General features: G+C 43.6%; 1 protein-coding gene across 2 annotated transcripts; it reads right to left on the reverse strand.

The window, feature by feature from the left end:
• Positions 1 to 2,671: 2,671 nt before the first annotated feature.
• LOC105613401 (trophoblast Kunitz domain protein 1-like) lies at positions 2,672 to 12,508 on the reverse strand. Of its 2 annotated transcripts, none has more exons than XM_042230190.1 (6): positions 12,305 to 12,508; positions 9,973 to 10,056; positions 8,770 to 8,829; positions 7,445 to 7,546; positions 3,738 to 3,930; positions 2,672 to 3,282 (listed from the first exon to the last, which is right to left on the reverse strand). In XM_042230190.1, coding segments are annotated over exons 1-6 (534 nt in total). In that variant the 5' UTR covers positions 12,399 to 12,508; the 3' UTR covers positions 2,672 to 3,281. The 2 variants fall into 2 exon arrangements, with proteins under 2 accessions (XP_042086124.1, XP_027832202.2); XM_027976401.2 differs by having other exon boundaries at positions 3,738 to 3,933; positions 12,305 to 12,506.
• Between the last annotated feature and the right edge of the window lie 14,945 nt (positions 12,509 to 27,453).

The following is a 27,453-nucleotide window of genomic DNA, read 5'->3' on the forward strand; positions in this document are numbered from 1 at the left end:
AGGATCAAAGTCTTTTCCAGTGAGTCAACCCTTCACATGAGGTGGCCAAAGTACTGGGGTTTCAGCTTTAGCATCATTCCTTCCAAAGAAATCCCAGGGCTGATCTCCTTCAGAATGGACTGGTTGGATCTCTTTGCAGTCCACGGGACTCTCAAGAATCTTCTCCAACACCACAGTTCAAAAGCATCAATTCTTCGGCGCTCAGCCTTCTTCACAGTCCAACTCTCACATCCATACATGACCACGGGAAAAACCATAGCCTTGACTAGACGGACCTTAATTGGCAAAGTAATGTCTCCTCTTTTGAATATACTATCTAGGTTGGTCATCACTTTTCTTCCAAGGAGTAAGCGTCTTTTAATTTCATGGCTGCAGTCACCATCTGCAGTGATTTGGGAGCCCCAAAAAATAAAGTCTGACACTGTTTCTACTGTTTCCCATCTATTTCCCATGAAGTGATGAGACCGGATGCCATGATCTTCGTTTTCTGAACATTGAGCTTTAAGCCAACTTTTTCATTCTCCTCTTTCACTTTCATCAAGAGGCTTTTTAGCTCCTCTTCACTTTAGACTCTCAAAAATACAATATTAAAAATACAAAACAAAATCAGAAAATTTATTATATATATATAAATTGTCTTTAAAAACAGAGTCTTTTTTGGAAGGTGATAGTAGGTTATAAAATGGAAAATTAAAAGAGTAATCAGTTGAGTTCAGTTGAATTCAGTTGCTCAGTCTTGTCTGAGTCTTTGCAACACCATGCATCGCAGAACACAGGCCTCCCTCTCCATCACCAACTCCCAGAGTTTACCCAAACTTATGTTCCTTGAGCCAATGATGGCATCCAACAATCTCATCCTCTGTTATCCCCTTCTCCTCCTACATTCAATCTTTCCCAACATCACGGTTTTTCAAGTGAGTGAGCTCTTCGCAGCAGGTGGCCAAAATACCGGAGTTTCAGCTTCAACATCACTCCTTCCAATGAACACTCAGGACTGATTTCCTTTAGGATGGACTGGTTGGGTCTCCTTGCAGTCCAAGGAACTCTCAAGAGTCTTCTCCAACACCACAGTTCAAAAGCATCAATTTTTCAGCACTCAGCTGTCTTTATAGTCCAACTCTCACATCCATACATGACTCCTGGAAAAACCATAGCCTTCACTAGATGGACCTTTGTTGACAAAGAACTGTCTCTGCTTTTCAATATGCTGTCTAATTTGGTCATAACTTTCCTTCCAAGTAGTAAGCGTCTTTTAACATCATGGCTACAATAAGAACATAATAATTTTTTTAAAAAAAATTAGAAAATGAAAGCGGAAAAATACATCTAGGCATTTCTCTGGAGCTATTCAGGGCAGTGTGGGGTCAGTTCAGTTTCAGATGCTTCCCTGTTCCAGCTTATACATCATCTCAGCGTCTATAGGCCCTTTTCAAAGCTTAGTCATTGCTAACCACAGGGTTCTAATCTGCTGCACCTGTGACTTCCAGAGCAGTTCTCTCTTCTTGGTTTATTTTGCTTTCCTCTGTTTGCAAGTCTCTCCAGTGTCTAATTTCTGCCCTGACACAAGGAGAAGAAGGTGGTCACTTATTTAGGCTCACTTGTTCAGTTCTGCTGTGGGGAGGGTGGAATACTGCAAAAATATCATTGGCATGTGTGGGGAGTACTTGCAGTGCATGCACCACACTGGGTTTGCCCCAGCTCATGGCACATGTGCTTTCCTGGTCTACAATGCTCAGGCTCCAGCTTGCTCTGCAGAGGAACTGTCCAAAGAGGGCACATGTTTTCCTGCCCTTCCCAGATCTAAGCTGCTAGAGTTCAAGTTCCCAGGTACTCCACAATTGCACAGATTCGTTTGGGTGAACATTTTGTGCCCTTCCCAAGTCCAAGGAGCTCAGGTGACCAGGTGCTTAGTGAGCACACTGTCCAAGGTGGGCTGTGTGTCTTAATCACCTCCCCAGTCCCAGGCTCTTGATTTCCTACGTGCTCCATAAGAGCATTATCTCAAGTGTGCCATGTGTCTCTTCTAAGGAGCTGATCTCTGGCCATGGCCATCCAGACAGATGTCAACTGTCCAGGATCCTGGGAAGACTTGGTTAGAGACTGGGAGCTGGCCGACAGTTTGGTGGGTGATGCCATCTGTCGACCTGTGATTGCCCCTTGCCTTCCAGCTTTGGCTGTCATGTACGTGCCTCTCTGCTTCTGGAGGGGTATGAGCCAGTCTGCACTCGCCTAGCTCTCCTTGGCATTCACTCAACCCTTTGTTCTGTGAGCGAGCCAAGCTGCACCTTAAGTTAGAACTTTTCATGGAAAAGTCCCTTCGCGCGCTCTCTCTCTCTCTATTTTCTTCTCTGGCTATCTCACTGTTAGGGTTGCTATCTCTCCTTAGCTACCTCAGATTGTCCTCAGGGAATTACGGCCCCATCCATACTCTAAGCATGCAACCTACACTTCCCTATTCATCCCCTTGCCGGCTGGTGGCAGACGCAAACGTTGTGGTACTTCTCTGCTTGAAGTTGCGATTAGGCCTGTATTTTGTCAGTGATTTTTGTTTGTTTGTTTCTTTGTTTGTTTCCTTCTGGTTTTGTTGCAGAATAGTGGGAAAGACCACTATTCCCCTGGACCCTTTGGGGTAAGGTTTGTAGTTTCAGGCCACAGACTCCAAGCCAGTTAGTTTAATTTAGAATATGCATTTATTGAATTATTTATTAAAAATGCATCATTATTGAAATATAAACCACAGTATTTGAAGCTACAGAAAGGAAAAATTGCAACAACGTTTTAGGGTCAAGAAGCTTCTTCATCACAAGCACTTCTCTCATTACTGATTCTGACAGCTGGATGCAAGATATTCTACCTTGGACATTCACAAAGAGCAGTGATGGTAGGGAGGGGGATGAAGCGGAGGATGTAGTGAGCATATGGGTTAAGACAAAAATCCTGTGTCAAACTTCAGGCTCTACAGTTACTCTGGTCATGATGAATGTGCTCCTACATTCCTTCCTTTCTCCCTCAAATAACTAGGAACTGTCTACTTGGTGCCAGGAACTGAGCTAAGTGCTCGGAGTAAAGGGAAGACATTCTCATGGTGCTGAGAGCCAGCTGGATGAGACAGAATTCGACATGTTGACCAATAGAGGACAGGAAACAAATAGGTTGTGCTGTGGAGGGTAGGGGAGAGAAGGACTGCGAGAGACTGAACAGTTTCAGGAGCAGCCATGGCCCAGCCCTGCAGGGGTCCTCCTCGGGCGTCACATTTTCTGGGAACCACTCTTCACACATCCTCTGCAAAAAGAAAGGAACCTGTTGAGTGCCATCTTTGTATCCCCAACGAGGACACCAATCATCTTGACAGAGGCTAGATTTTACAAAAAGTATGAAACCATAGTCCTCATGACCCGAATGGCCAACAAGAAGGAAGTGAGATTTCCATGCCAAGGTGGGGTACTCAGGAGCACTGCAGACCTGCCCTGGAGGGTGGTTGACTCAGTATTCCTCTCTAAGATGGAAGAGCATGTGGTTAGCTTAGATTGCCATAAAAGACATCTCGGTATGACCTTCTGCCAAGCTGACCCCTGGAGAACTTGCTCAGTGTGTGGTTTCACAGGACACTGCCGCCTCTTCTCCCGGGAAGCATTAAGGAGGAAGACGCTGTGCAGGTGTGACTGGCGTGTGGTCCCCTGAGCTCCACCTCATTCCCCAGTCCTTCCCCTGCCCCTGTGTCCTGCCCCCTGTCTTACCACAGGGACACTGTCACTGGAGAGCAGGTCACTAAGCAGTCCGATAACGTCTGGAAGTTGTTCTTGTTCCCTTCACAGCCGCCATATACAAATGGCTCGCAGTACCCGGCCGTGGCATTGTAGAAGTATCTGGTCATCTGGTCCTTGCAGGGGCCCTTTAATTCAGGCTCCAGGCAGAATTCAGGCTTAGAAGCTGCTGGGAAAGGAGGGGCAATGGCTCAGTTATGAGGACGGTCACCACAGCTCATACAAGGACAACAGCTAGAACTGCCAGTTTCTTTGGGATAGAGAATGCTAGGCTTGAGGAGGATGGTTCAATGGAAAAGGCCATTTGAAAACCTTCCTGTTACATAATTAGGACTGTTGCTAAGGGTGAAATAATATATTAATCATGTAAATTTCTATATTTCAACAAGAAGTATTTTAACAAAAATTGATATAATGCCTTTATTTAGCCTCAAAAACTTCTAGAGGACTTCCCTGGTGGGTCACTGGTTAGGAATCTGCCTTCCAATGCAGGATTCCTGGGTTCAATCCCTTTGTAAGAGAACTAAAGTCCCACATCCTGAGGGACATCTACGTCAGCAGGCCACAACTACTGAGGCTGTGGCCTGCTACTAACAACAAAAGCACCAAATAAATGCTCAAAAAGAAGAAATACATTCTATCGCAAAGAAATGAGGTCACAAGTGAAAATCATTCCCTATATGTCAATAATTACTGGGTCTGGGTACCTGGGTTTTACAATACTGTTGTCTGCATTTTGTATATAGTAAAAACGTTCCATTGTGAAAAAATAAATGTGAAGGAATCATGCTATAATGGGAAAGGGCATAAAGAAAACATACCAGTGTGTTTACTTCTGATCCCTCAGGAGGACTGAATAAAATGAATGTTGAACTATCAATATTTTGACATTGTGATTATAAGAAGAAATATAGGTGTAGTTGTTTTTCTTTGATCCTATTTCTGACACTGAGTTCCTAAACAGCTTGGTATTTCTAATGTGATGAGAACAGTGAAAGCGTCTTCTGGTATGTGAAGTCAGTGATTTTGGATAGACCCTTTTAAACCAGAATGGGCTCCTATTGCACAGGAAAGGATTGTCTACAGGGAGGTGGGCACTTTCATTCACACCCTCCACTGTGGTCTTCTATCCACTATCCCTTTGCCTTCCCTCAGTCTCAGGGAAGATAATGGAGTTGTCTGTTGCACACTCTGCCATGGCTAAAGATTTAATGCATCATGACTAGGTAATTAAGCCTCCATAGAAACCTCAACAGAGCAAGACATTCATGTGATTAGAGAGACCTGGGATCCACCCAGGGAGCAACATACATCACGCTGCCTGTGGACCACTGCAGCAGCCTGCTCACCTGCACTGGGCCTCTGTCTCTGCTCTTTCCCCCTAGAGGATACTCTGTGCACTGCAGCCTCAGACATTCTGATATTGAGCCCTATCCCATTGCTCCAAAGATCACCTCCTCAGTGACTCCCCTTTTCTCTGAGAATCAAACTCTGATTCTTATAAAGGCCCACAAGGCTCCTCACGACCTGGCCCCATGACATCTCTGCCTCATCCCGTTCACCTCCCCTTCCCTCCACCCACTCGGCTCCAGCCAGCCAGGTCCCAGCTTCTGCTCAAACAGACCAGACACGTTACTTCTGCAGACTCTCCTCAATGCCTCCTTATCACAGACGGTTTCTCTGAAACTGAGGAAAAAGCACAGCATCCTTTCTGCGCACCACTCTCTACTTTCTAAACACTTATAACCTACCATAGGTTTTCTCCTCTTTGCTATTGTTTGTCTCCCTACTACAAGGCAAGCTAGATTGCCATATTTTTTCCTGGCTTTTTCTCCACCTCAAGAACAATGCACTGTAGTGACATAATAACTCCCATTATCATTCTCTGCACAAGTGCACAGTCATCAAATAGAATGGATATAAATGATTTCTTTTTAGTAAAAAATCACCTTGAAGATGGGGCACGTCAACATAATGGTCAATCTCCCTCTAACATTCACTCTCCTTCCAGGAGAGTAAAATAGTCTGCATGGGTTATCATTAACCTCAAAATGTCTCTAAACCAAATATTTATGATTTGTGTGGAGGTTTTCAATAAATAGCCGTATTGACTCAGTTAGTGGCCATTGTTGACTGATCTCTATCTCAGAGTCTTCCCTCCTCCCCAGAGGTGCTGGCAAGAAAGTGGTGAAATTTCCAACCTCTAAGTGGGTGTTTGAGTTTTTTGGAGGACCAGCCCAGACCTGAAGATTCCTAGGTTGCTTTCCCTGAGTGGTCTCGTGACTTAACAAAGAGAGGAAATTACAAGAGTTTCAGGAGGCCTGGGCAATGAAGCAAGACAAGGTTCAAATATGGATCAAATATATGAATAAGAAAATAAGAGTCAAAAGAGGACAAGTGAAGAAGCTTGGAGGCTTTCCTCGTATTGTCTTAACCTAGATCCCATGAGAAAAAGACTGTGTTTCTCATGTTCCTGCAGTTTCCTGGCTCAGTGATCCTATGTCTTGCTGCTTATTTTAATAATAGTGGAATCATCATTACTTGACATATTAATATTTTTTCTTGACCAAAAGAGGTCAAAGATGATGTTCTTCAGATTAACACACAGGTGAAAAATGGACAAAACTGGTCATGAAATATGAATAGATGATTGATATTCATGACTGATAATCTCTTAAAGATTTCTTGTGTATTTTTCTGCTATTCATTTGAGGAAATTGCAGATGACTGGCCCCAGAGCACAGAGGATAGGGCTGATGGAGTCCGAACAAGATACTCTCACGTCATAGCCCATCTGATACAATACCTGATTCTACCAGGAATTCTGAAAATACCATTTATTTGTAAGAGTTTATGGAGACAGTGTCCTACATTCATTACTTCCCTGTCCACAAACCTTACCTAAGTTCCCAAATCAGTGCAGAGAGTGAGTTTGGGTTTCCTTTGACACCAAATATGTGGTATCTAGACTAACATCAACCAAGTCCCCAAATGACTCCTGGGCATATTCCAGGCACTTAACATCTGATATGAAATCCATGCCATTAGTACATTTACCGACCATTGAGGGATCACAACTGTCCTCACTTTAGTACCAACCATGTGTTCTAAGTCACTTATGCTTGTAACCAAATGGCTAAAATCTGGAGGTTCCATGACCACATCTCCATGTTCAATAACTGAATTGAACTGACGACCTGAATGAGGAAAACACTTACTGATTGTTGTTAGATTAATAGATATGAAAATTCACAAAGTGTGAAACAGAGGAGGTGTGTAGGACGAAGGGGACTGTGGGTTGGCAGAGCCTTCCTTCCCTAGTGAGCACAGCACTCTCAGATCATGTATTTGTATACACCACCCCAAAACTCTCTGAATCCCAATATTTATTCAGGTTTGAGGTTTCAAAGGAAAGAAGAACTAAACAGTCTCTTGATGAAAGTGAAAGAGGAGAGTGAAAATATAAGCTCCAATAGATGGTGATGGACAGGAAGGCCTGACGTGCTGCAGTCCATGGGGTCACAAAGAGTCAGACAGGACTGAGCGACTGAACTGAACTGACTGAACTGAGGTTTCAAGAATCAGGCTTATTGATTAAATCATTGGCCATGGGTGATTGATCTCAAACTCAGTGACCTTCTCTCTCCCCAGAGGTGCAGAAAATACAAAACCTTTCTTACCATTTTTGAGTATTTGTGTTAGGAACTCCTCGACGGTATGGTTCTCGAGTTGAGTTCCGACTGTATGGTTCTCGAGTTGCATTCCGGAAATCATCACCTGACCTATGAAAGAGAGTAAATTGCAAGAGTTTCAGGAGGCCTGGTCCATGAAACAGGGAAAGGATCAAAAATGGACAAGAGAATGACAGTCAAAAATGACGAGGGAAGGAGCCTGGAGATTTTAGTAAAATTGTCTCAGGCTTGTTCCCACAGTCTACTACACAAGGGCTGTGTTCCTTGCTTTCCCTGCAGTTCTCACCACAGCATCTCCACATGTTTCAGTTAGGTTTCATAATAGAGAAATAATCATTATTTGATAAAGAAATAGATTTAATTGTCCAAAACAAGTAGGTAGAGAAAGTGTTTTCAGATTAACACATTGTGGTACAAAATGGACAAATCTGGTTATGAAGTGGGAAGAAATTGTTTATATTCATGACTCATCATCAGTTCAAAGACCTCATGTAAGAAACTTCCCCTATTCAGATGAGAAAACTATAGATAACTTGCTGTGTGACACAGGCAAGTGGGTGGTGGGATTAGGACAAGATACTGCCATAACACAACCCACTGATACACTATAGATCTGCTTGGAGGTTGAAAATATACATAACTGGTAAGAGTTTCTAGATGCAGTATCCTACTCTCACTACTCACCTCCCCAAGCCTCCTGTGAGCTCTCAAATCACAAGGCAGGGTGAGTCTGGGGTTTTTCCTGACTGCAAAAATATGGTTTCTGCACAAAACCCATCCAATTCCGGATACCCAGTGGGTGCCCCACTGTCAATTGACTCTGATACCATATCTGTGGAGTTAGTGCCAATGCCACAGGTTGAGGTATCAAGACTCTCCTGACATCAGATGCCAGCCATGTGATTCGAGTCACTCATACTTCTGACTAAGTAACTAAAAGTGGGAGTTTCCATGGCCGCACCTCCATGCTCAATATCTCAATCAATCCAGTGACTGAAATCAGGAAAACCTATACTTACTGTCCTCAGAATAATATACAGGAGGAAACTCAGAAACAATGCAATGCAAGAGACATGGAGGACAAAGAAAGAGTGGAGATGTGAGGAGTGTTCATGCCCCAGAGCACAGCACCCTCACATCACCAGCATTGGTTCCCACCCATAAGCTCTCTGAATGCCAGAATTTATGGAGTTTCATTCTTTCACTTTATTGAGGTTTCCTTCAATAGTGATATTGATTGAATCTTTGGGCAGCGATAACTGATCTCAACCCCAGTGCCCTCCCTTCTTCCTACACATGAAGGAGTTTCAAACCTTTAATTCCATTACTGATTATGTCAGCCAATCCTTTTAGTCCATGAAATATCTTGGTACCTATGAAAGACAAAAATTCCAAAATTTTCAGGAGTCTTGGACCATGAACCAGGAAAAGGATCAAATATGCATAATAAAATGATAATCAAACGTGGACAAGTGAAAGGGCCTGGATACTCTGATCATTTTTCCCGATCGCTCTGATTAACTTTCATAACAGAGAAATAATCATAACTTGGCACATACTTATTCTTTCTGGCCCCAAGCAAGTAGGTAGTGAAATTATTTCAAATGAACATATTCACAGGAAAATCACCAAAATTGGCCATGAATGTGAATAAACTCTTTATATTTATGATCAGTAATATGTTCAAAGAATCCATGTAGCAGGTATCTGCTGTTCAGATGAGGAAGTTCTAGACAACATGCCCCAGTACACACAGCATGTTTGTAGCAGGTCAGGAAAAAATATGGTCATGTCACAACCCATTTGATATACTGTCCTATTCTGCCAGGAACTCTGATAATACCAATAACTGCTGAGAGCTTCTGGACGCAGTGTCTCAGAAGTGCAGTGTCTTTTGCATTACTCCCCTGTCCCCAGGACTCAACTGAGTTCCCAAAGCACACAGACTGTGAGTTTGGGTTTCCTTGACATCAAATACGTGGTGTCTCTAGCAACAATATCAAATTCCCCAAACACCCACTGGGTGTCTTCAAGTCAATTTTATTCCAGTTCAAAATCTGGGCAGTTAGTATAGATTCTGCACGTTGAGGGCTCAAAACTGTCCTCGATTCAGATGACAGTGAAGTGGTTGTGATTTGACAAAGTAGCTAAAACTTGGAAGTAACATTACAGCACTCCATGTTCAATAACTCAATAAATCTGACGACCAAACTCAGGGAGACCACGCACATACAGATCTCAGGTCATTATTAAGGATAAATCTAGGCACAGCAAAAATGAGTGAGACTTGCAGGGCAGAGTAGAAGTGGAGGTGTGAGGAGCCTTCATGTCCTAGAGAACACCGGACCCTCATAACACTGTCGTGTGATACCACCCCAAAAGCTCCTTGATTGGTCATATTTGTGGATTTTCATTGAAGTTTCACTAAACAGGCATATTGACTGAATTGTTGGCCAGTGAAGATTGTTCCCAATCCCAGTCCCTCCCCTGTCCCCAGAGGTGGAAAAAGTTCAAACCTTTAACCACACCATCGATGACATGGGAAATCACATCTATTATTGAACGCTTCTCAGGTCTCCTTCTAAGGCTCGTCTCCAGACCTATGAAAGACAGCAGATTCCAGGAGTTTCAGGGGCCTGAGGTCATGCACCAGGACAAGGAACAAATATGCATAATAAAGTAACAGTCAACACTGGACAAGGAGGGGACAATACGGATAATAAAATAATAGTCAGAAGAGGACAAGGGAAATGGCTTGGAGACTTCTCTAATATTGTATCAGCCTTGGTCCCAGGGGCAAACCCACACTGGGCGCTGTGTGTTTCTTGTTTTCTCTGCAGTGGATCTGCTCACTCATCCAGGTTTTTCTGGTTATATTCATAATACAGGAATAATTGCTCTTTGGCACATATACTTTCTCACCTAGAGCAAGTAGGTAGAGAAATCGTTTTCACATGAACACATCTTGGTGAAAAATGCACAAAATTCACCATGAAATGTGATTCAACTATTAATATTCATGACTGGTTTCTCTTCAAAAACCCATGTAACATGTATCCCCTGTTCCAATGAGAAAATAGCTGATGACTTGCCCTAGGACATGACATGTAGCTATCTGAGTCAGGACAAGACACTGTCACATTATCACCCATTTGATACAGTACCTGATTCTGCCAGGAATTTTGAAAATACAGATAGCTGAGAACAGTTCCAGGTCCTTTTGGAGCATCACCTGAGCTCCCGAATCACAGGGGAGAGTGAGTCTGGGTTTTACTCTGACAACTAATATGTGGTCCTTTAAGAGCATCGAGTCCCCAAACACCCATTGAGTGTCAGGCAAGTCAGTTTACTTCTGATTTGAAATCTGTGGAGTTAGTGAAGACTCTGCAGGTTGAGCACTCGAGACCGTCCTCAACTCAGCTGCCAACCCTGAGGTCCCGAGTCGCTCATGCTTGTGACCAAATGGCAAAAATTGGGATGTCCATGACCCCACCTTCAAAGTCAACAGTTCAATAGAATCGGTGGCTGAACTTAGGAAAAACACTTGCTTATACTTCCCAGATAACTGTACAAAATGTAACTCAAGGCAGTAAAATGTAAGAGATGTGTGTGCAAAGGGGGAGGGTGGTGTGCCCAGCCTCTGTGCCCTAGTGAGGACAGCACCCTCACATCAGCTTCCTGTATTCAAAAACATACAAGCTCTCTGAGCCCAGTTTTTATGTATTTCTTCCTAAGCCAGTGAATTTGCTCAGTCATGTCCGACTCTGCGACTTGTGGACTATAGCCCACCAAGCTCCTCCATCCATGAGATTCTCCAGGTAAGAAACCTGAAGTGGGTTGCCATTTCCTTCTCCTAGGGTTCACTAAACAAGCATATTGGTTGGACCATCAGCCACTGGTGATTAATCTCATTCTCACGCCCCTCCCCTCTCCACAGAGAGGAATGAGACGTGGTGAAAACTGAAACCATGAAATGGATGTTTGAAATTTCTTGGAGATCAGCCCCATCCTGAAGTTACCTTGAGTCTCCTCTTGTGACTCATCTTATAAGCTATAAAGTAGTAAATTCTAAGTTTTAGGAGGCCTGGGCTATTAACCAAAACAAGAATCAAATATGCAGCTTTTGTTACTACACTATAGCAAGGTTCATGGACAAGGCAGGGACCAGGAATAGAGTCTCAGAAATGGGCCCTGATCTGGTAGAGTTAGGTGGGATAGATATATATTTAATATAAAGTAATTAACCTCCAATTAAAATAAATACATTTATATATTAAAAAATAAAAAAAATAAAACCAGGCAGAAGATAAAAAAATAAATAAATAAAGATATACTCATGAGTGTCATGATGTCAACTGAGTTAAAATTTTCCAACATACAATATTGTAAAGTAATTAGCCTCCAATTAAAATAAATAAATTTAAATTAAAAAAAAAGTTTCCAACATAAGACTTCCATGGTGGTCCAGTAGATAAGAATCCACATTCTAATGTGGGGGACATAGGCTCTGTCCCTGGTTGGGAGGATCCACATGCCTTGGGGTAACTAAGCAGGTGATCTGCAACTACTGAAACCAGATGACTAGAGTCCCTGCTCTGCAACAAGAGAAGCCACCCCAACGTGAAGCCCACACACAACAACCAGAGAGCAGCCCTGGTAACTAGGGAATATCCTGGCATATCAGGAAGACCAATGCTGCCAAAACTGAACAAACGAACACCTTGCCCAACCTGACAGGAGAAATTCAGAGAAGACTGGTAGCAGTGTGGTCACAGCTGGCCCCCAGTCCTTCCAGGGACTTCGATCATTTCCCTCCAGTCTGTACAGGAGAGGTGAGCATAGACCTACCTTGGTCCTGGGTATGGTGTTCATACACTGGGGTGCTGTCCACCAAGATAACCAGGAGAAAGAGAAGGGCTGTGGAGAGGCAGAGCCGGTTCATCTTGGTGGTGGCCTTGCAGGAGGGCTCCTGAGGATGCTGGGGATGGACTGACTGAGCCTTTAATATCCTGGCTGAGAAGTGGGATCAGAGGATGAGGAAGGGAGTGAGGCAGGGGAGGAGCTGGGCCAGTCCTGTTTATTGCGAAATCTCCCTCCTAACCATGCCTTCTGTCTGCAGGGGCCAAGTCTGAGAATGAGTCAGAAAACAGTAGTTATCAGGCTTGATTATGCCTGTGGGTCTAATGTAAGCACAGATTGTGATCAGACAGATGGAGTTTGTCCAATATAGACATTCAGAGACATCTCAGAACCTTGAGAAATGCGTGGCACATGATGGACAGTCAGTGAGGGGATGAGAGTGGATCAAAGGATATATCGGTGAATAGCAGTGTGTTAGCCCAGGTCCTCCTTTTCAGCCTTGTGCTACTTTCATCACATCTGGACCTCAATGCCCTGACCCCCCTCACCTACCTCAGATGACAGGGGTGACACAGGACAGCTTCCTGCAACCATTGCCACAGCTTCTCCACTGGATGGATGCTTGCTCTTTTTCAGGTATTAGTCCAGGCAGGAACTGAGCTGGAGAGGGTTAGGCCTCCTGGAGTGTAACGCTCTTTATGCATTGAAAAACGAGTAAGGGGAGGGGGCCAAAGGGAAGCAGGGAACTGAATACATCTCCACCACATGACCAGTTGCTGTCCCTCTCCTGGCGTTGCAAGCAGAAGTGCTGCCTGCATGAGTGGACTTCAGGGGACCTTGGAAGACTGCCTATAGCCACCTTCATCCTCCTGCTCTCCCTCATTGTTGATAGAGCCACAGGACCTCTGTTAGGATACCAGCTCTGTGTATTCCTAACTTTCTGCCTGATGATTTAAATCTCCCAGACCCTCATGTGTTCAGGTTTCATATGAGATCTGTGTTTTCCACATCATGCAGCTACCATGGTGGCAGTGGAGGCAACAGGTATGTATTCCTTCTCTGGAGAAGTCAAAGTCCTTTGTGGTAGTAATAATAGCAATAATGAGTAATCACATTAGGTAAAACTTAAATTCCTCATTTTGGCAGGCATTATCCTAAGCACCTAACACATAAAACTCATCAAATCTTCATTAGTCTTTAAAGAAAGGGGAGAAACTATTGATAGTTCCTCATGTGACTGAGGAGTTACCTGAGATAATAAGAAATAAAGTAATTTGCCTAGATCATAGCTTCTAAGAGGGGATTAAGACCCAGGGATCTGACTTCAGAGTTTGTGCATATACACTCTGCTGCATTGCAAGCTGTAAAGTCAAGTGCACACGTCAGAGGTGACACACCCACAGTCCTTTCACTCATCCTTGTGTGTTTCCTACTGCTACTGCTAAGTCGCTTCAGTCATGTCCGACTCTGTGCGACCCCATAGACAGCAGCCCACCAGGCTCCCCTGTCCCTGGGATTCTCCAGGCAAGAACAATGGAGTGGGTTGCCATTTCCTTCTCCAATGCATGAAAGTGAAAAGTGAAAGTGCAGTTGCTCAGTCGTTTCTGACTCTTCAAGACCCCATGGACTGCAGCCTACCAGGTTCCTCCTTCCATGGGATTTGCCAGGCAGGCGTACTGGAGTGGGGTGCCATTGCCTTCTCCACCTTGTGTGTTTACTTGCAGTTAAAACCATGTAGCCCCCTTGAGAAGGGCAGGGGCTCTTATTACCAAGTTACCCCAGGACAGAGGGACATGAGGGAAAGTTATCCACAAAACAACCATTGTAAGGGGAGGGTCTGCTCTCTCCTGAGATATTTCACAAGAATGATTTCATTTAGCCTCAGATGAATGCACCAACATCCGGATCTTTATCCCATTGTGTCAAGGAGAAAGCCAAGGCTCAGAGAGGTAAAGCCACTTGCTCAGGACACACAACCTGCAGATGGTACAAGTCAATAATAGACTTGAGTTCAAGAGGTCCCCTGGCCCTTCGCCTCTTCCTGCTCAATCTGTCCACCTGAGACCAGGGAGCAGCAGAGACTCCTGCTAAGAGCACAAACTCCTCTTACCTGCCCCCTCCTCTCTCATCTGTCTGTGTTTCTCAACCAGTGTCTTCCTGTCCTGTCCTCACTTTTGCCCACTTACAGCAACTCCCCACCCGGGTCCCCAGAAACAGATGCTTCCTTATGGGCCGATCCTCTCTCCACATCTCCCCTCCTTGTGTCATGTATAACTGAGATCTTTGATTAGGAAGCTTCCTCATTCCTGGGGGCATCTTCAGTGAAATCACAAGACAGGAAAATAACTGGGTTTATATCTGGATAAACCAGAGAACACAAAACTCTGAAATCACATCATATCTCTTCATCTCATGCTCAGTATCTCCCTCTAAAAAATGAGAAATTTGAATTACATACTATCTAATGCCACATCCTGAAAGGATGCAATGTATCTGGGGTATGTAGAAGATGTTTAGAATTTTATGAGGCTTTGTCCAGTGAACATCATTCATATTCAAAGCATGAGGGGTCAATTTCAGTCTAATTGATAAAACAGCACCTGGCTTTTTCAAAATAAGTAGTTTACTTTCTTAAAATGGTGTTGTAAATACTATTTTTATTAGAATTATTTTCAGGCTTGAAAAGCAAAAAACACAAACAAGAGATTACAAATTTTGCTAGCATCCAAGTATTATTAACCCACACAATTACAATTACGATTTACAATTTCAAATCATTTCCAGAATTTAGCAGTGGGAAATTTTATAGAAAATGAACAGCTCACATTGTTGGAAAAACTAAACCATCTGACAACACAGTCTGTCCATTTAACAAGAACCTTCTTCTGTCCATGGATTTCTCCAGGCAAGAATACTGGAGTGGACACACATTCCCTTCTCCAGGTGGTCTTCCCAATGCTGGGATCAAACTCAAGTTGTTTGCATTGCAAGCAGATTCTCTACCATCTGAGCCACCAGGGAGCAGTGGGTCTCAACTCTAAGCGAGCTTCAGAATCCATTAGACATTTGTTTAAACACAGATCTGAGACCTCTAATTTCTGAGGCTTGATTTGGTAAGACATGTTTGGGACCTGAGTCTGCATCTGCCAGGTTTACAGGACTGAGGGTGCTGCTCAAGAGATCACATTCTGAAAGCCGTGAACTAAGCTAAGGAAAGCTGATCTCTTCTCAAGAGGGGAGTGTTCTCTCCAGTTTCCATAATTCCTGTCATTTCTTCTTGCCCATCCTGCCTCCACTCCCACTCCAAATATCTCCAGCCATATTACTCACCTGCTCCAGGGGCATTAACATTGTAACCTATGAGATGGGCTCGCAGTAAGTGTTCAGGAAAAGGTGTTAGTTTATTTCTAGCCACTAAGTCATGTCCGGGATCACCGTGGGTCTGGGACAGTCCTCCCTAATCTTTACATTGTTATTCTTTGCTTTGCAGTTGCCAAATACAAACGTCTTCAAGAACACAGACCCGACCTTGTAGAAGTATCTGATTATTTTGCCCTTGCAGGGACTCGTGTATGGAGATAGCAGACAGAAGTCAGGTCACAGGGCTGCAGAAATGGGAGTATCTTGGTCAAAAAGGAAGATGATCCTCACTGTTTGGTCTACCAGGTGAACAACTGAAACCACCAGTTTGTTTGCAATAGAGATGGTAGGGGTGCAGGGGGTGAATGTGAAAAGGGCCTTTGATATCCTGCTGTCCAGGGCATTATTACCAATGTCATTAGGTGTCACAGTGACAAGATAATACTGGAAATAATTATGTGTTGTTACTGAATATCTATAGATCCATTGACATTACACCACTGATTAACTCCAAAAGAACAAAAAGGGAGGATATTTATTATGAATATTTTCCATATGTTGAGAATGATCAGAGCTGGAAAATGGCCTGTGAGTTTATAGTACTATTTTCTGGACATATGTGTGGTAGAAACATTTCACCATTGGAAAAGAAAGTGTGACATTGGATAACCAACAGTAGAGCACATGGAACGCTGCTCAGTGCTATGTGGCAGCCTGGATGGAAGGAGAGTTCAGGGGAGAATGAATACATTTATATATGCGGCTGAGTTGCTTTGCTGACCACTCAAAGCTATCACAATATTGTTAATCAACTATGTTGTTAATCACTCAGTCAGTTCCGACTCCTTGCAACCCAATGGACTGCAGCCTACTGGGCTCCTCTGTTCATGGAGTTCTCCCAGGAAGAATGTTGGAATGGGTTGCCATTTCCTTCTCCAGTCATGACTGCTAGTCCTTTCAAAAAACTCATGTAAGCTGGCCAATTGTTCACGTGAGGACACTGCAAATGACTTGCCCCAGGACACAAAATGTTTGAGTGTCAGGATCAGGACAAGTTACAACCCATTTAATCAAGTAACCTCTTCTCCAGGAATTCTGCAACTGCAGAGAACTGGGAAGTGGTTCTGAGTTCTTTGTTCAACATAATACCTTCCCCTGTCCCTGAGCCTCACCTCAGACACAAATGGTAGAAAAAATGAGTCTGCATTTTGTCCCTGACACCAAACATGTGGACCTCTGCCAATAGCAACCAGTTCCCCACACCCACTGGGCATCCAAGAGTCAATTTACTTCTGACACTAAATCCACAGAGGTGGCCCAGACGTCACAAGATGAGGGCTCCATCCCTGAGGATGGCCCACACTCTCAAGTGTTGATCACAGTTTTTACTGTCACTTACTTGTGTGACCAACTGGCTATAAATTTGCAGATTCACCTCCCATGTTCAATAACTTATTAGAAATATTCAGAGAACTCAGGAAAGCCATTTACTTTCTGTTCTCAGGTATTATAAAACATTAAAACTCAGGAACAGCCTAATGGAGAAGTGTTGGGTAAATGGAGAGTTGGGGTTGCCAAGCACCCAAGCCCTCTCAGGGCTCTCCCCTTCTCAATCCCTTGATGGTATCACCTTCCCCGAGCCACTCTGAACCCAGCATTCATGGGTTTTAATTGAGGGTGGAGCCAGGCAAGTTGATAGAATCATTGGCCATTTGTGATAAAACTCTTTATCAGTACGGTGTATGGTCCTCAGAGGGACTGAAGGGGTGATAGTTTTAACCCTATAATCAGCTGATGGAAAATTCTGGAGTCAAGTCCCATCCAGACTCTATCTTTGGTCTCATCTTTCACTCATCTTATGATTTATAAAAATGCATAAATTTCCAAGACCTTCAGGTTGCCCGGAGTATGAACAGAGACAGGAATCAAATATGGATCTTCTTATGAAACTACAGTAAGATCAGGGGCAAGGCAGTGACCAGAAATAGTGTATCAGTTATGAGGTCCCTAATCTGGTAGAGTCAGGTCAGGCACTGATTTTTCATAATTGATTCATAACATGACCTTCTGAGAGCCAAGAAACGTCCCTGGAGTGAAAACTGCCCAATTTACCAGAAGAAATCAGAGGGTTTGCTGCATCCACTTGCAACCCCCTACTCTCTCCCTCCAACCTTGATCTCGCTACCAGTGGTTTTGGGATCAGAGGACCTCAGTTTGTGTCCCAGCTCTGCCTTTTCCTAACTGTGTGACCTGTGGCCTGAAACTTCCCTTGTCTTCATTTGTTATATGAGATCATGCTGCTGACATCCTGGGCTGTTTTCAAAGCACTGTCTATGGCCTCCATAGACATATATTCTTTTTCTGGCAAAGCCAAAGTCCTTTGAGATGATAATAACATTGGGTATTGATGATAGTTAACACTTAACTCTTTTGACCAGAGAGTCAAATAATGGCATGGTGGGGAGGATAAAGGCCTGGACCTGGGTGAGCTCACTCACTGAAGTAAGAAGAGGGCTTTTGGTTACCTCTGAGGAAGAAGGAGACATATTTGGAAGAGAGATTGTGACTTCACTCTGGCACTCGAGGAACTTCCTGATGCTGAACTTCTTTTAAAGAAGGTAAAACTACAGCATCCAGTCCTATTTATTCCTTGTATTCTCTACCCTTGACAGCACATTTAAAGAGCAGTCAGGAGCTGAGGAAACTAAAACTCTATGTGCTTCTCAATAATTTGCCTTGTTCTGTGGCATTCAAAGCATGTTAAGTTTCTCAAAAGGAAACAAAGCTGGGGATTTCTTTGATGGTGCAAACACCGTCATCCTCTTTTATAAAGAACAAATATGTGTTTCTGAGAGTGGAAATGTCTTGCCCAAGTCTACACAGCAGCATAGTGAGTTACTTCAGACAATCTCTTTTCTTTAATACCAAGTCATTATCCCATTGTTGTTGTTCAGTCCCTAAGTCCTGTCTGACTCCTTTGTGACCCCATGGACAGTAGCCATCTAGGCACCTCTGCCCATGGGATTTCCCAGGTAAGAATATTGGAGTGGATTGGGATTTCCTTCTCCAGGGGATCTTCCCAAACTAACTGTCTACCCTATTCTCCCGCACTGGCAGGAGAACTTTTATCACTGATCCACGAGGGATGCCCTCAGGAAGAGTTTGTAGTTGTTCACTTGCTAAGTCATGTCCCATTCTTTGGGACCCCATGGAGTGTAGATGCCAGTCTTCCCTGTCCTTCACTATTTCTCAGAATCTGCTCAAACTCATGTTCATTGAGTTAATGATGCCATCCACCCATCTCATCCTCTGTCATCCCCATCTCCTCCTGCTCTCAATCTTTCCCAGCATTAGCATCTTTTCCAAAGAGTCAGCTCTTTGCATCAGGTGACCAAAGTATCGGAGCTTCCAGTTCAGCCTCAGTCTTTCCAATGAGTATTTACTGTTGATTTTCTGTGGAATGACTGATCTGGTGTCCTTATCAACCACAGAACTCTCAAGTGTCAAGTGTCTTCTCCAGCACCACAATTTGAAAACATCAATTTTGGGGGGCTCAGTCTCCTTTATGGTCCAACTCTCATGTGCCTACATGACTACTGCTTAAAACCGTAATTCTGACTATATGGAACTTATATATTTTTATGATAGTTTGTTTACAGTGGTTTCCTTACACCAAGAAAGATGTCTTCTGGGGCAAAAATCATTAAAAAAAAAAAAAAAAGTCACTCAGTCGTGTCTCACTCTTAGCGGCCCCATGGACTGCAGCCCACCAGGCTCCTCTGTCCATGGGATTTTCCAGGCAAGAGTACTAGAGTGGGTTGCCATTACCTTCTAGTATTTGTTAAATATTTTTTCAAGTAAATGAATCTCCCATTTCATCCTCATGCCAAGTGCACAGTTATTGAATAGACTGGATATAATAAAATCCCTGTTAATCTATTTGATAATGAGGCCAGTCTATATAATTTTGAGTCTCCTCTAACATCCTGTATCTTGAGAGGATAATGAAATAATTCTTGAACAGGACAGCAAAATAAACACCTTCACTTGACTAATATTGTACCATCTGGATTGAACAGCCTGCTGTCTTGAACAAACTCCTGGAAGTACTGCATTTCCTGCTCTCCCACAGTTACTTCTAGAGGGAAGAGATCAATGTCCCTCAACACTGTGATTAATTTCATTACAGAGAAATGATCATATGTGACAGAGAAATTTTTTAGAGGGTTGGTGAGGAAATGTAGGTAGAGGAGTCTTTTGGACTAAGCAATGTACAAAATGGACACCTTTGACAAAAAAATGTGCAAAATTTAATAGTAATGACTGGTAATCCTTTCAAAAAGCTCATGTAACCTAGTCTCTGTGCTAGTGTAAGGAAAATGTGGATGACTTGCCCCAGGACACACAGCATATGGGTGGTGGGATCAGGACAAGATGCCATCCTGTCACAACCCATTTAATCAAGTACCTGATTCTGCCAGATATTCTGAAAATGCAGAGAACTAGGACGGGGTGCTGAGTGCTTGGTCCCACATAGTATACTTCCAGGGCCCTAACCCTCACTCCAGAGACAAATGGTAGACAAGAGTGAGTCTGGGTTTTTTTTTTCCCTGACTCAAAATATGTGAGGTCTCTTCCAACAGCAACCAGTTCCCCAATATCCACTGAAATCTCAGGAGCCAATTCACTCTGACTCTAAATCCATAGAGGTGACCCAGACCACAGACATCAGGGGCTTGGTGCTTAGGTCAGCCCACACTTCAAGTGTCGAACACAAGTCCTTCTGTCCCTTACACCTGGGATCAACTCAGAGGTGTCATGACCAAACTCCCATATTCAGAAACTTATTGGAACCTCTCACAGAGCTCAGGAAAGCCCTTTACTTACTGTCCCCAGTTATTTTAAAGCAAAAAACCCAGGGACAGAGAAATTGTAGGGCATTAATGGGAAGTTATGGTTGCTGAGCTTCCAAACTCTCTCAGGACTCTCCTCCTCTCACAATCTCTTGATGCCTCATGTGCCCTGAGGCTCTCTGAACAAAGTATTTATGGATTTTAATTTAAGATTGGAGGTAGGAAACTTGATAGACTCATTGCCCATTGATTCTAAACTGAACTCTGCATCAGTAACCTCTCTTCTCCCCAGAGGAACTGAGAGATGATAGTTCTAACCCTCTAAACACCTGAAGGTATGTTCTGGAGTCCAGTCCCATCCAGATGCTATCTAGGTTTCTATCCTAGACTTATCTCAGGACTTACAGATAGACAGTAATTTCCAAGAGTCTCAGGAAGCCTGGGCATGAACGATGACAGAGAACAAAAGTGAATCTAGTGATTACACTACACTGATGTGTACACAGAAGGTTGTGTCCAGGAAGGAAGAGTTGCAGTGATGGGATCCCTCATCTGCTAGAGTTAGTTGGGATACTTTTGATTCAAAGCTGAACACATAGTAATATCTTTTGAGAGTCAAAAATTATTCATGGAGTTAAAGTGCCCTCTTCCCAGAAGAAATCCAGAGATGGTTGGCAGCACTCATCCCACCCATGCAATCCAATCCCTTCCATGGACTCCCCTCATCCCCCACCTCCAGAGAGGAGAGATGAACCTGGGCTTGCCCTGGGCCTTGTTGCTAGTTTCACACCCTGGTATACCAGCCACGAGGGTGCCCAGGAGGACGAGAAGGGTTGCCAAAAGTCAAAACTGGCTTATCTTCATGCCCTTGTAGGTGGACTCCAGAGGAAAGATGGCAGCTGACTGAGCTTCTCACACCCCAGTTCAGTGACTGGAAGAGAGTCAGGAGGAGAGTGAGGAAGAGAAGGGCCTGGGGTCAGTATTGTACAGTGTGTACTCCCCAGCTATCCATGGTCTTGCTTCAGCCTAATGGGGATAAATGTCCAGTATAAGTGTTTCTTAAACTTGACTTTGCTTGTGAGTCTCATGGAAACATGTTTTGTAGTTGTACAGGTGGAACTTAGTCCAATATGGTCACTCATGGAGGTTCCTAGCACCTAGAGCAGTGCATGGCAAGTGATGGACAATCAGCGAGTGGATGAGAGCAAATCACAGGATGAATAAGTGAATAGCAGTGTATAAGCTCAGGTCCTCCTTTTCAGCCTCCTGTAGGGGTCATCACGTCTGGGCATCAATTTCCACCACCCCCCTGCCCCAACACCCTCACCTAGCTCAGAAGACCAGTGTGACACAGACACGTTCCCTCAACCATTACCATAGCTTCTCTACTGGATGGACCTGCTCTTTACCTTGCTGTTCCCTGCAGGAACTTACCTAGGAAAGTGATGTCCTCCTGGGGCAGAAACCCTGTTTTCTGTTTCGAATAAGAGATAATGGAAGGGGACAGAGGGAAAGGAGGGAGCTGAACACATCTCCACAGCCTGACTACCTGCCGTCCCTCACCTGGTTTCACAAACAGGAGAAATGCCTGTCTGAATGGACTTCAGGGGACCTTAGAAAATTGTCCACATCCACCCACTTCCTCATCCTCTCTCCTCCAAGGGTCTTCTGGTCACATGACCTCATTTTTATGACCAGCTCTGCCTTTTATCATCTTTGTGTCTGCAGATGGAAATCTCCCAGAGTCCTCATGTCTTCAGGTGTCAGGTGAGGTCAGAGCTGCCCATATCAGGGGTTGCTATGAAAGGAACAGGCACAGCAGACATATGTTCCTTCTCCCTGAGAAGTCAGAGTCCTTTGTAGTATTAATAATAATAGTATGAGCAATCACAACAGAAAAATGTTAATTCTTTTATATGTCAGACATTATCCAAGCACTTGACATATAATTACAGATTTAATTCTCAAAAACCTTAAATCAGTGGCATAGGAAATATTAATAATTCCTCATGTTACAGAGGAGGAACCTGTTGCTACACAAAAGAAAGTAAGTTGGTTACAGCCATCGAGTGGAGAAAAAGGTTTTGAACCCAGGGATCTGGCTGCAGAATTTGTGCCCATGCACTCTGCTGCATTGATAGTTGTTATCTACAGGGGAGGTGTGAGGGAAGACACAGCCACAGTCCCTTCACTCACTCCTGTATATTCACTCCCAGGTGAAATCATGTAGCACTAGCCTCCCTCCAGCTCAACTACACTCAGAAAAGCACTTCCACTCACAAACACATACATGCACACCCAACACAGAGACACAAAGTGTGTTCCACTCCAGGTCAAGGAGAAGGGAGCTGGGTTCCATGCCCAGAAGCCCCAGGTGCAATCCAGCCAAATGTCAAGCAGGTGCAGAGCTGGATGATGAGCTGAAGAAGACAGGAGGGGCTGCCTTCCAGGCAAAGACACCCTTTCCCTTGAGAAGGGCAGGAGCTCTCATTACTGAGCTGCCCCAGGACAGAAGGAGATCAGCAGCCTGTAATTCATATTGCAAGGCACTGTGAGTGTCTACTCTCTCCTGAGACATTCCACATGTGCCACTTTATTTAGCCTCATGTCACTGTTACAAAATCTGAGATTCTCATCCCATTGTATCAAGGAGAAATCAGAGTCTCAGAGGTAAAACCACTTGCTCAGGAAACACAACTTGCAGATGGTAGAATGAGGATTCTAGTTCAGGAGACCTTCCTGCCCTGCCCCTATTTCTGCCTCAATCTGTCCACCTGAGGCCAGGGAGCAGCAGAGACTCTCCCTAATAGCAGAAGCTCCTCTTTTCTTCATCCCCCACCTCTCATCTGTCTGTCTTTTTCTTCCCATGTCCTCCTCTCCTTGTCCTCCTCTAGTCCAAGTTAGAGGCTCCCAGATACATAAGCTACCTGATGGGCCAGTTCTCCCTCCATCTCCCCTGTCCCTGCTCATGTGTAAGGGTGGGCTCTAAATCCCTTGCAGCTTATACAGTTACATTGAAAAATCAGGGAGAGAATTTAAGGAAATAATCCCATTCACAATGACAACAAAAAGAATAAAACATTTAGGAACAATTTACCTAAAGAAGAAAAAGACCGGTATAGAAAAAACTACAAAACAATGATGAAAGAAATCTTAGATGACACAAACAGATGGAGATACATACCATGTTTTTGGATTGGAAGAATCAATATAGTGAAAATGACTTACTACCAAAAGCAATCTATAGATTCAACACAATCCTTATCAAATTACCAATGGTATTTTTCACAGAACTAGAACAAGTAATTTCACAAATTGTATGGAAACATAAAAGACCCCAAATCAACCTTTCTGACTTCAGGCTATACTACAAAGCTACAGTCATCAAAACAGTAATGCACTGGCACAAAGACAGAAATGTAGATCAACGGAACAAAATAGAAAGCCCAGAGATAAATCCATCCATTTATGGACCCCTTATCTTTGGCAAAGGAGGCAAAAATATACAGTCGAGGAAAGACAGTGTCTTGTACAAGTGGTGCTGGGAAAACTGATCAACTAGGGAATGATGCTGAAGCTGAAACTCCAGTACTTTGGCCACCTCCTGCAAAGAGCTGACTCATTGGAAAGACTCTGATGATGGGAGGGATTGGGGGCAGGAGGAGAAGGGGACGACAGAGGATAAGATGGCTGGATGGCACCACCAACTCGATGGACGTGAGTTTGAGTGAACTCCTGGAGTTGGTGATGGACAGGGAGGCCTGGTGTGCTGTGAGTCACAGGATCACAAAGAGTCGGACACGAATGAGCAACTGAACTGAACTGAACATGTGAAAGAATGAAACTAGAATACTTTCTAACACTGTACACAAAAGAAAACTCAAAATGAATTAAAGACCTAAATATAAGACCAGAAACTATAAAACTCTTAGAGGAAAACATAAGCAGAACACTCTCCAACATAAATCACAGCAAGATCCTGTATGACCGACCTCCCTGAGTAATGAAAATAAACAAATGGGATCTAATTAAACTTAAAAGCCTTTGCACAATGAAGGAAACTATAAGCAAGGTGAAAAGACAGCCCTCAGAATGGGAGAAAATAATAGTAAATGAAACAGCTGACAAAGAATTAATCTGCAAAATATACAGGCAGTTCATGCAGCTCAACACCAGAAAAATCAACCCAATCAAAGAGCAGGCAAAAAGCCTAAACAGACATTTCTCCAAAGAAGACATACAGATGGCTAATAAACACTTGAAGAGATGTTCAACCTCACTCATTTTTAGAGAAATGCAAATCAAACCACAATGAGGTATCATCACAAACCGGGCAGAATGGTCTTCATCAAAAATCTAGAAACAATAACAGACACATATACCCCAATGTTCATTGAAGCACTATTTACAATAGCTAGGACATGGAAGCAACCTAAATGTCCATTGGCAGATGAATGGGTAAGGAAGTTGTAGTACATATACACAATGGAATATTACTCAGATGTAAAAAGGAGCCCATCTGAGTCAGTTCTAATAAGGTGGATGAACCCGTAGCCTATTCTACAGAGTGAAGCAAGTCAGAAAGAGGAAGACAAATACTGTATATTAATACATATATATGGAATTTAGAAAGACAATACTGACGATCCTACATGCAGGGCAGCATAAGAGACACAGATATAAAGAACAGACCTTTGTACTCTGGGAGAAGGCAATGGAGGGATGATTTGAGAGAATAACATTAAAACATGTACAAGGCCATATGTAAAACACATGACCAGTGCAAACTGATGCATTAAGCAGGGCATAAAAAAACAGTGCTCTGGAACAACTCGGGTGGACATATTAGGGAGGGAGGTGGGAGGGGTGTTCAGAGAGACACATATATTCCTCTGGCCAATTCAAACTGATGTATGTCAAAAACCAACACAATATTGTAAAGTAATTACCTCCAATCAAATTAAACATACAATCGAAAATGTCCTGGCTCCTGCAGGTCTCTTTAGAGAAATTACAGGACAGGAACAAAACCATGATTGCATTCTGGATGAAGACAAGTCATCTAACCCTCTGGGACCCCAGATCATATCTCTGCTTCTGTTCCTCAGTATCTCCTTCTGAAGAATGACAATTTTGGATTTCCTGCTATCTAAGGCCATATTCTGAAATGGATGGAATGCACCCAGGGCAAACAGAAGATGTTTAGACATTTGAGATGCTGTGCCCTCTGTGAGGTATGTTCATATCTGAGTAATGGGTGACCATTTTCTCACTACATGATGATAAAAGAGCACCTCATTTTGAGAGCACATAGTATATTTGGCACTAGTAGTAAAGAACTGGTCAGTCAATGAAGAAGACATAAGAAACGTGAGTTCAATCCCTGGGTCTCAGATTTCATATAAAAAAAAATTCTCACAATGCTTCCAAAAGTAAACACTGGAATCACAGTCCTGTGATTTAACAAGGCCATGGGTCTCACACTTGAGTGAGCAACAGAATCCCTTAGTTATTTGATCAAACACAAATTACAGATCTCTACCACCAGAGTGCTAACTCAGTAGCATAGGGTGGGCCCTGAGTATCTGCATCAACAAGGTTTGCAAGGCATAGATGGTGCTGCTCAAGAGAAAACACTTCAAAAAGCTAGAATTAAGAAAAAGGAGAGCAGCTGTCTTCTCAGGGGGAAACTGTTCTGTCCAGTTTCCATTATTTCCACCATTTCTTATTGACCCCGTGCCTCCACCTCCACCCCAAATACTTCCATTCACATCACTCACTTGTCCTGGAGGAGACTTAAAATTGTGACCTGTGAGTGGGCTCAGAATAATTGTTGGTAAAAAGATAGCTTGCTCTTCTTTAACAATTTTATCACTAAAGTATTATTCCTTTTATAGAGGTGAAGATACTGAACTTCAGCTACAGAAAAGTGACTTGATGGAAGAGAAACAGCTGAATATTAGGGAGAAGACGCTTGCCTGTTAATCAAGGGTCCTAGATATTTCAGCATCACTAATCAAAAAGCATACAAACACTGTCCAAGCAAGTCTATTTGATAGTAACACAAATGATGCAGCAATGACTTTGGACATGACTTCATGGGTGTCAATCACATTTATGAGAATAGGAGTTGGGTGCCAGCATTTCCCTGCAGTACTCAGGCAGGCCAAGTTCCAAACGCTCTCAAAGTGCAGGTGGGGTGGAAGATTCAGGTGAGTATGCATTGAGGAAGAAGATTCCAACAAGATTACAACATGCGAATCATGAATTCACATCCCAAGCTCTATAGTCACTCCAGTCATGAGATTTTCTCCTGCATTCTTTTCTTCCTTCCTCCAGTATTTATGGGCTGTACCTTTTGTGCCAGGAGTTATGCAAGTTCTAGGTATAAAGGGAAGACTTTCTCTCATGGTGCTTAGAGCCAACTGGAAGAGACAGAAGTAAAGCAATTAGACCCATACAGGGAAGGGAAGAGGTAGATTTCACTGAGAAGGGTAGTGTTGAAAGTCAGAAGTGAAGTGAAGCGAAGTGAAGTCGCTCAGTCGTGTCCAACTCTCTGTGACCCCATGGACTGTAGCCTACCAGGCTCCTTGGTCCATGGGATTTTCCAGGCAACAGTACTGGAGTGGGTTGTCATTTCCTTCTCCATGAAAGTCAGAGGGAAAGGCTAAATATGATCACAAGCAGCCAGAACTCAGCCCTGACCGGGTGCTCCTTAGACTTCAGCATCTCAGGGGAGTCCAGTTCCCATGGCCTCTGCAAAAGGAGAGGAACTTGCAGATTGAATCTCTGAAGCCCCAGACCTGGACAAGGTATCCCTGGACAAGACCTAGACTATCCTAGAGGTGAGCAACCACAGTGCTCTCAGGATCACAATGACCACCAAGAAGGCAGTGAATTTTCCAAGCCCAGGTATGGTGCTTA

This window comes from Ovis aries, chromosome 13 (assembly GCF_016772045.2).
Source record: "Ovis aries strain OAR_USU_Benz2616 breed Rambouillet chromosome 13, ARS-UI_Ramb_v3.0, whole genome shotgun sequence".
In the NCBI taxonomy this organism is placed as follows: Eukaryota; Metazoa; Chordata; class Mammalia; order Artiodactyla; family Bovidae; genus Ovis; species Ovis aries.

Bases quoted from the DNA above. Each gene is read 5' to 3' on its own strand.
- LOC105613401 (XM_027976401.2), bottom strand. From the start codon at position 12,398: ATGAACCGGCTCTGCCTCTCCACAGCCCTTCTCTTTCTCCTGGTTATC. The intron at 7,547-8,769 runs GTTTGAAACTCC...TCTCTTTCATAG, and splicing joins AATCAGTAATGGAATTAAAG to GTCAGGTGATGATTTCCGGA. The intron at 3,934-7,444 runs GTAAGAAAGGTT...CTCCTTTCCCAG, and splicing joins AACACAAATACTCAAAAATG to CAGCTTCTAAGCCTGAATTC.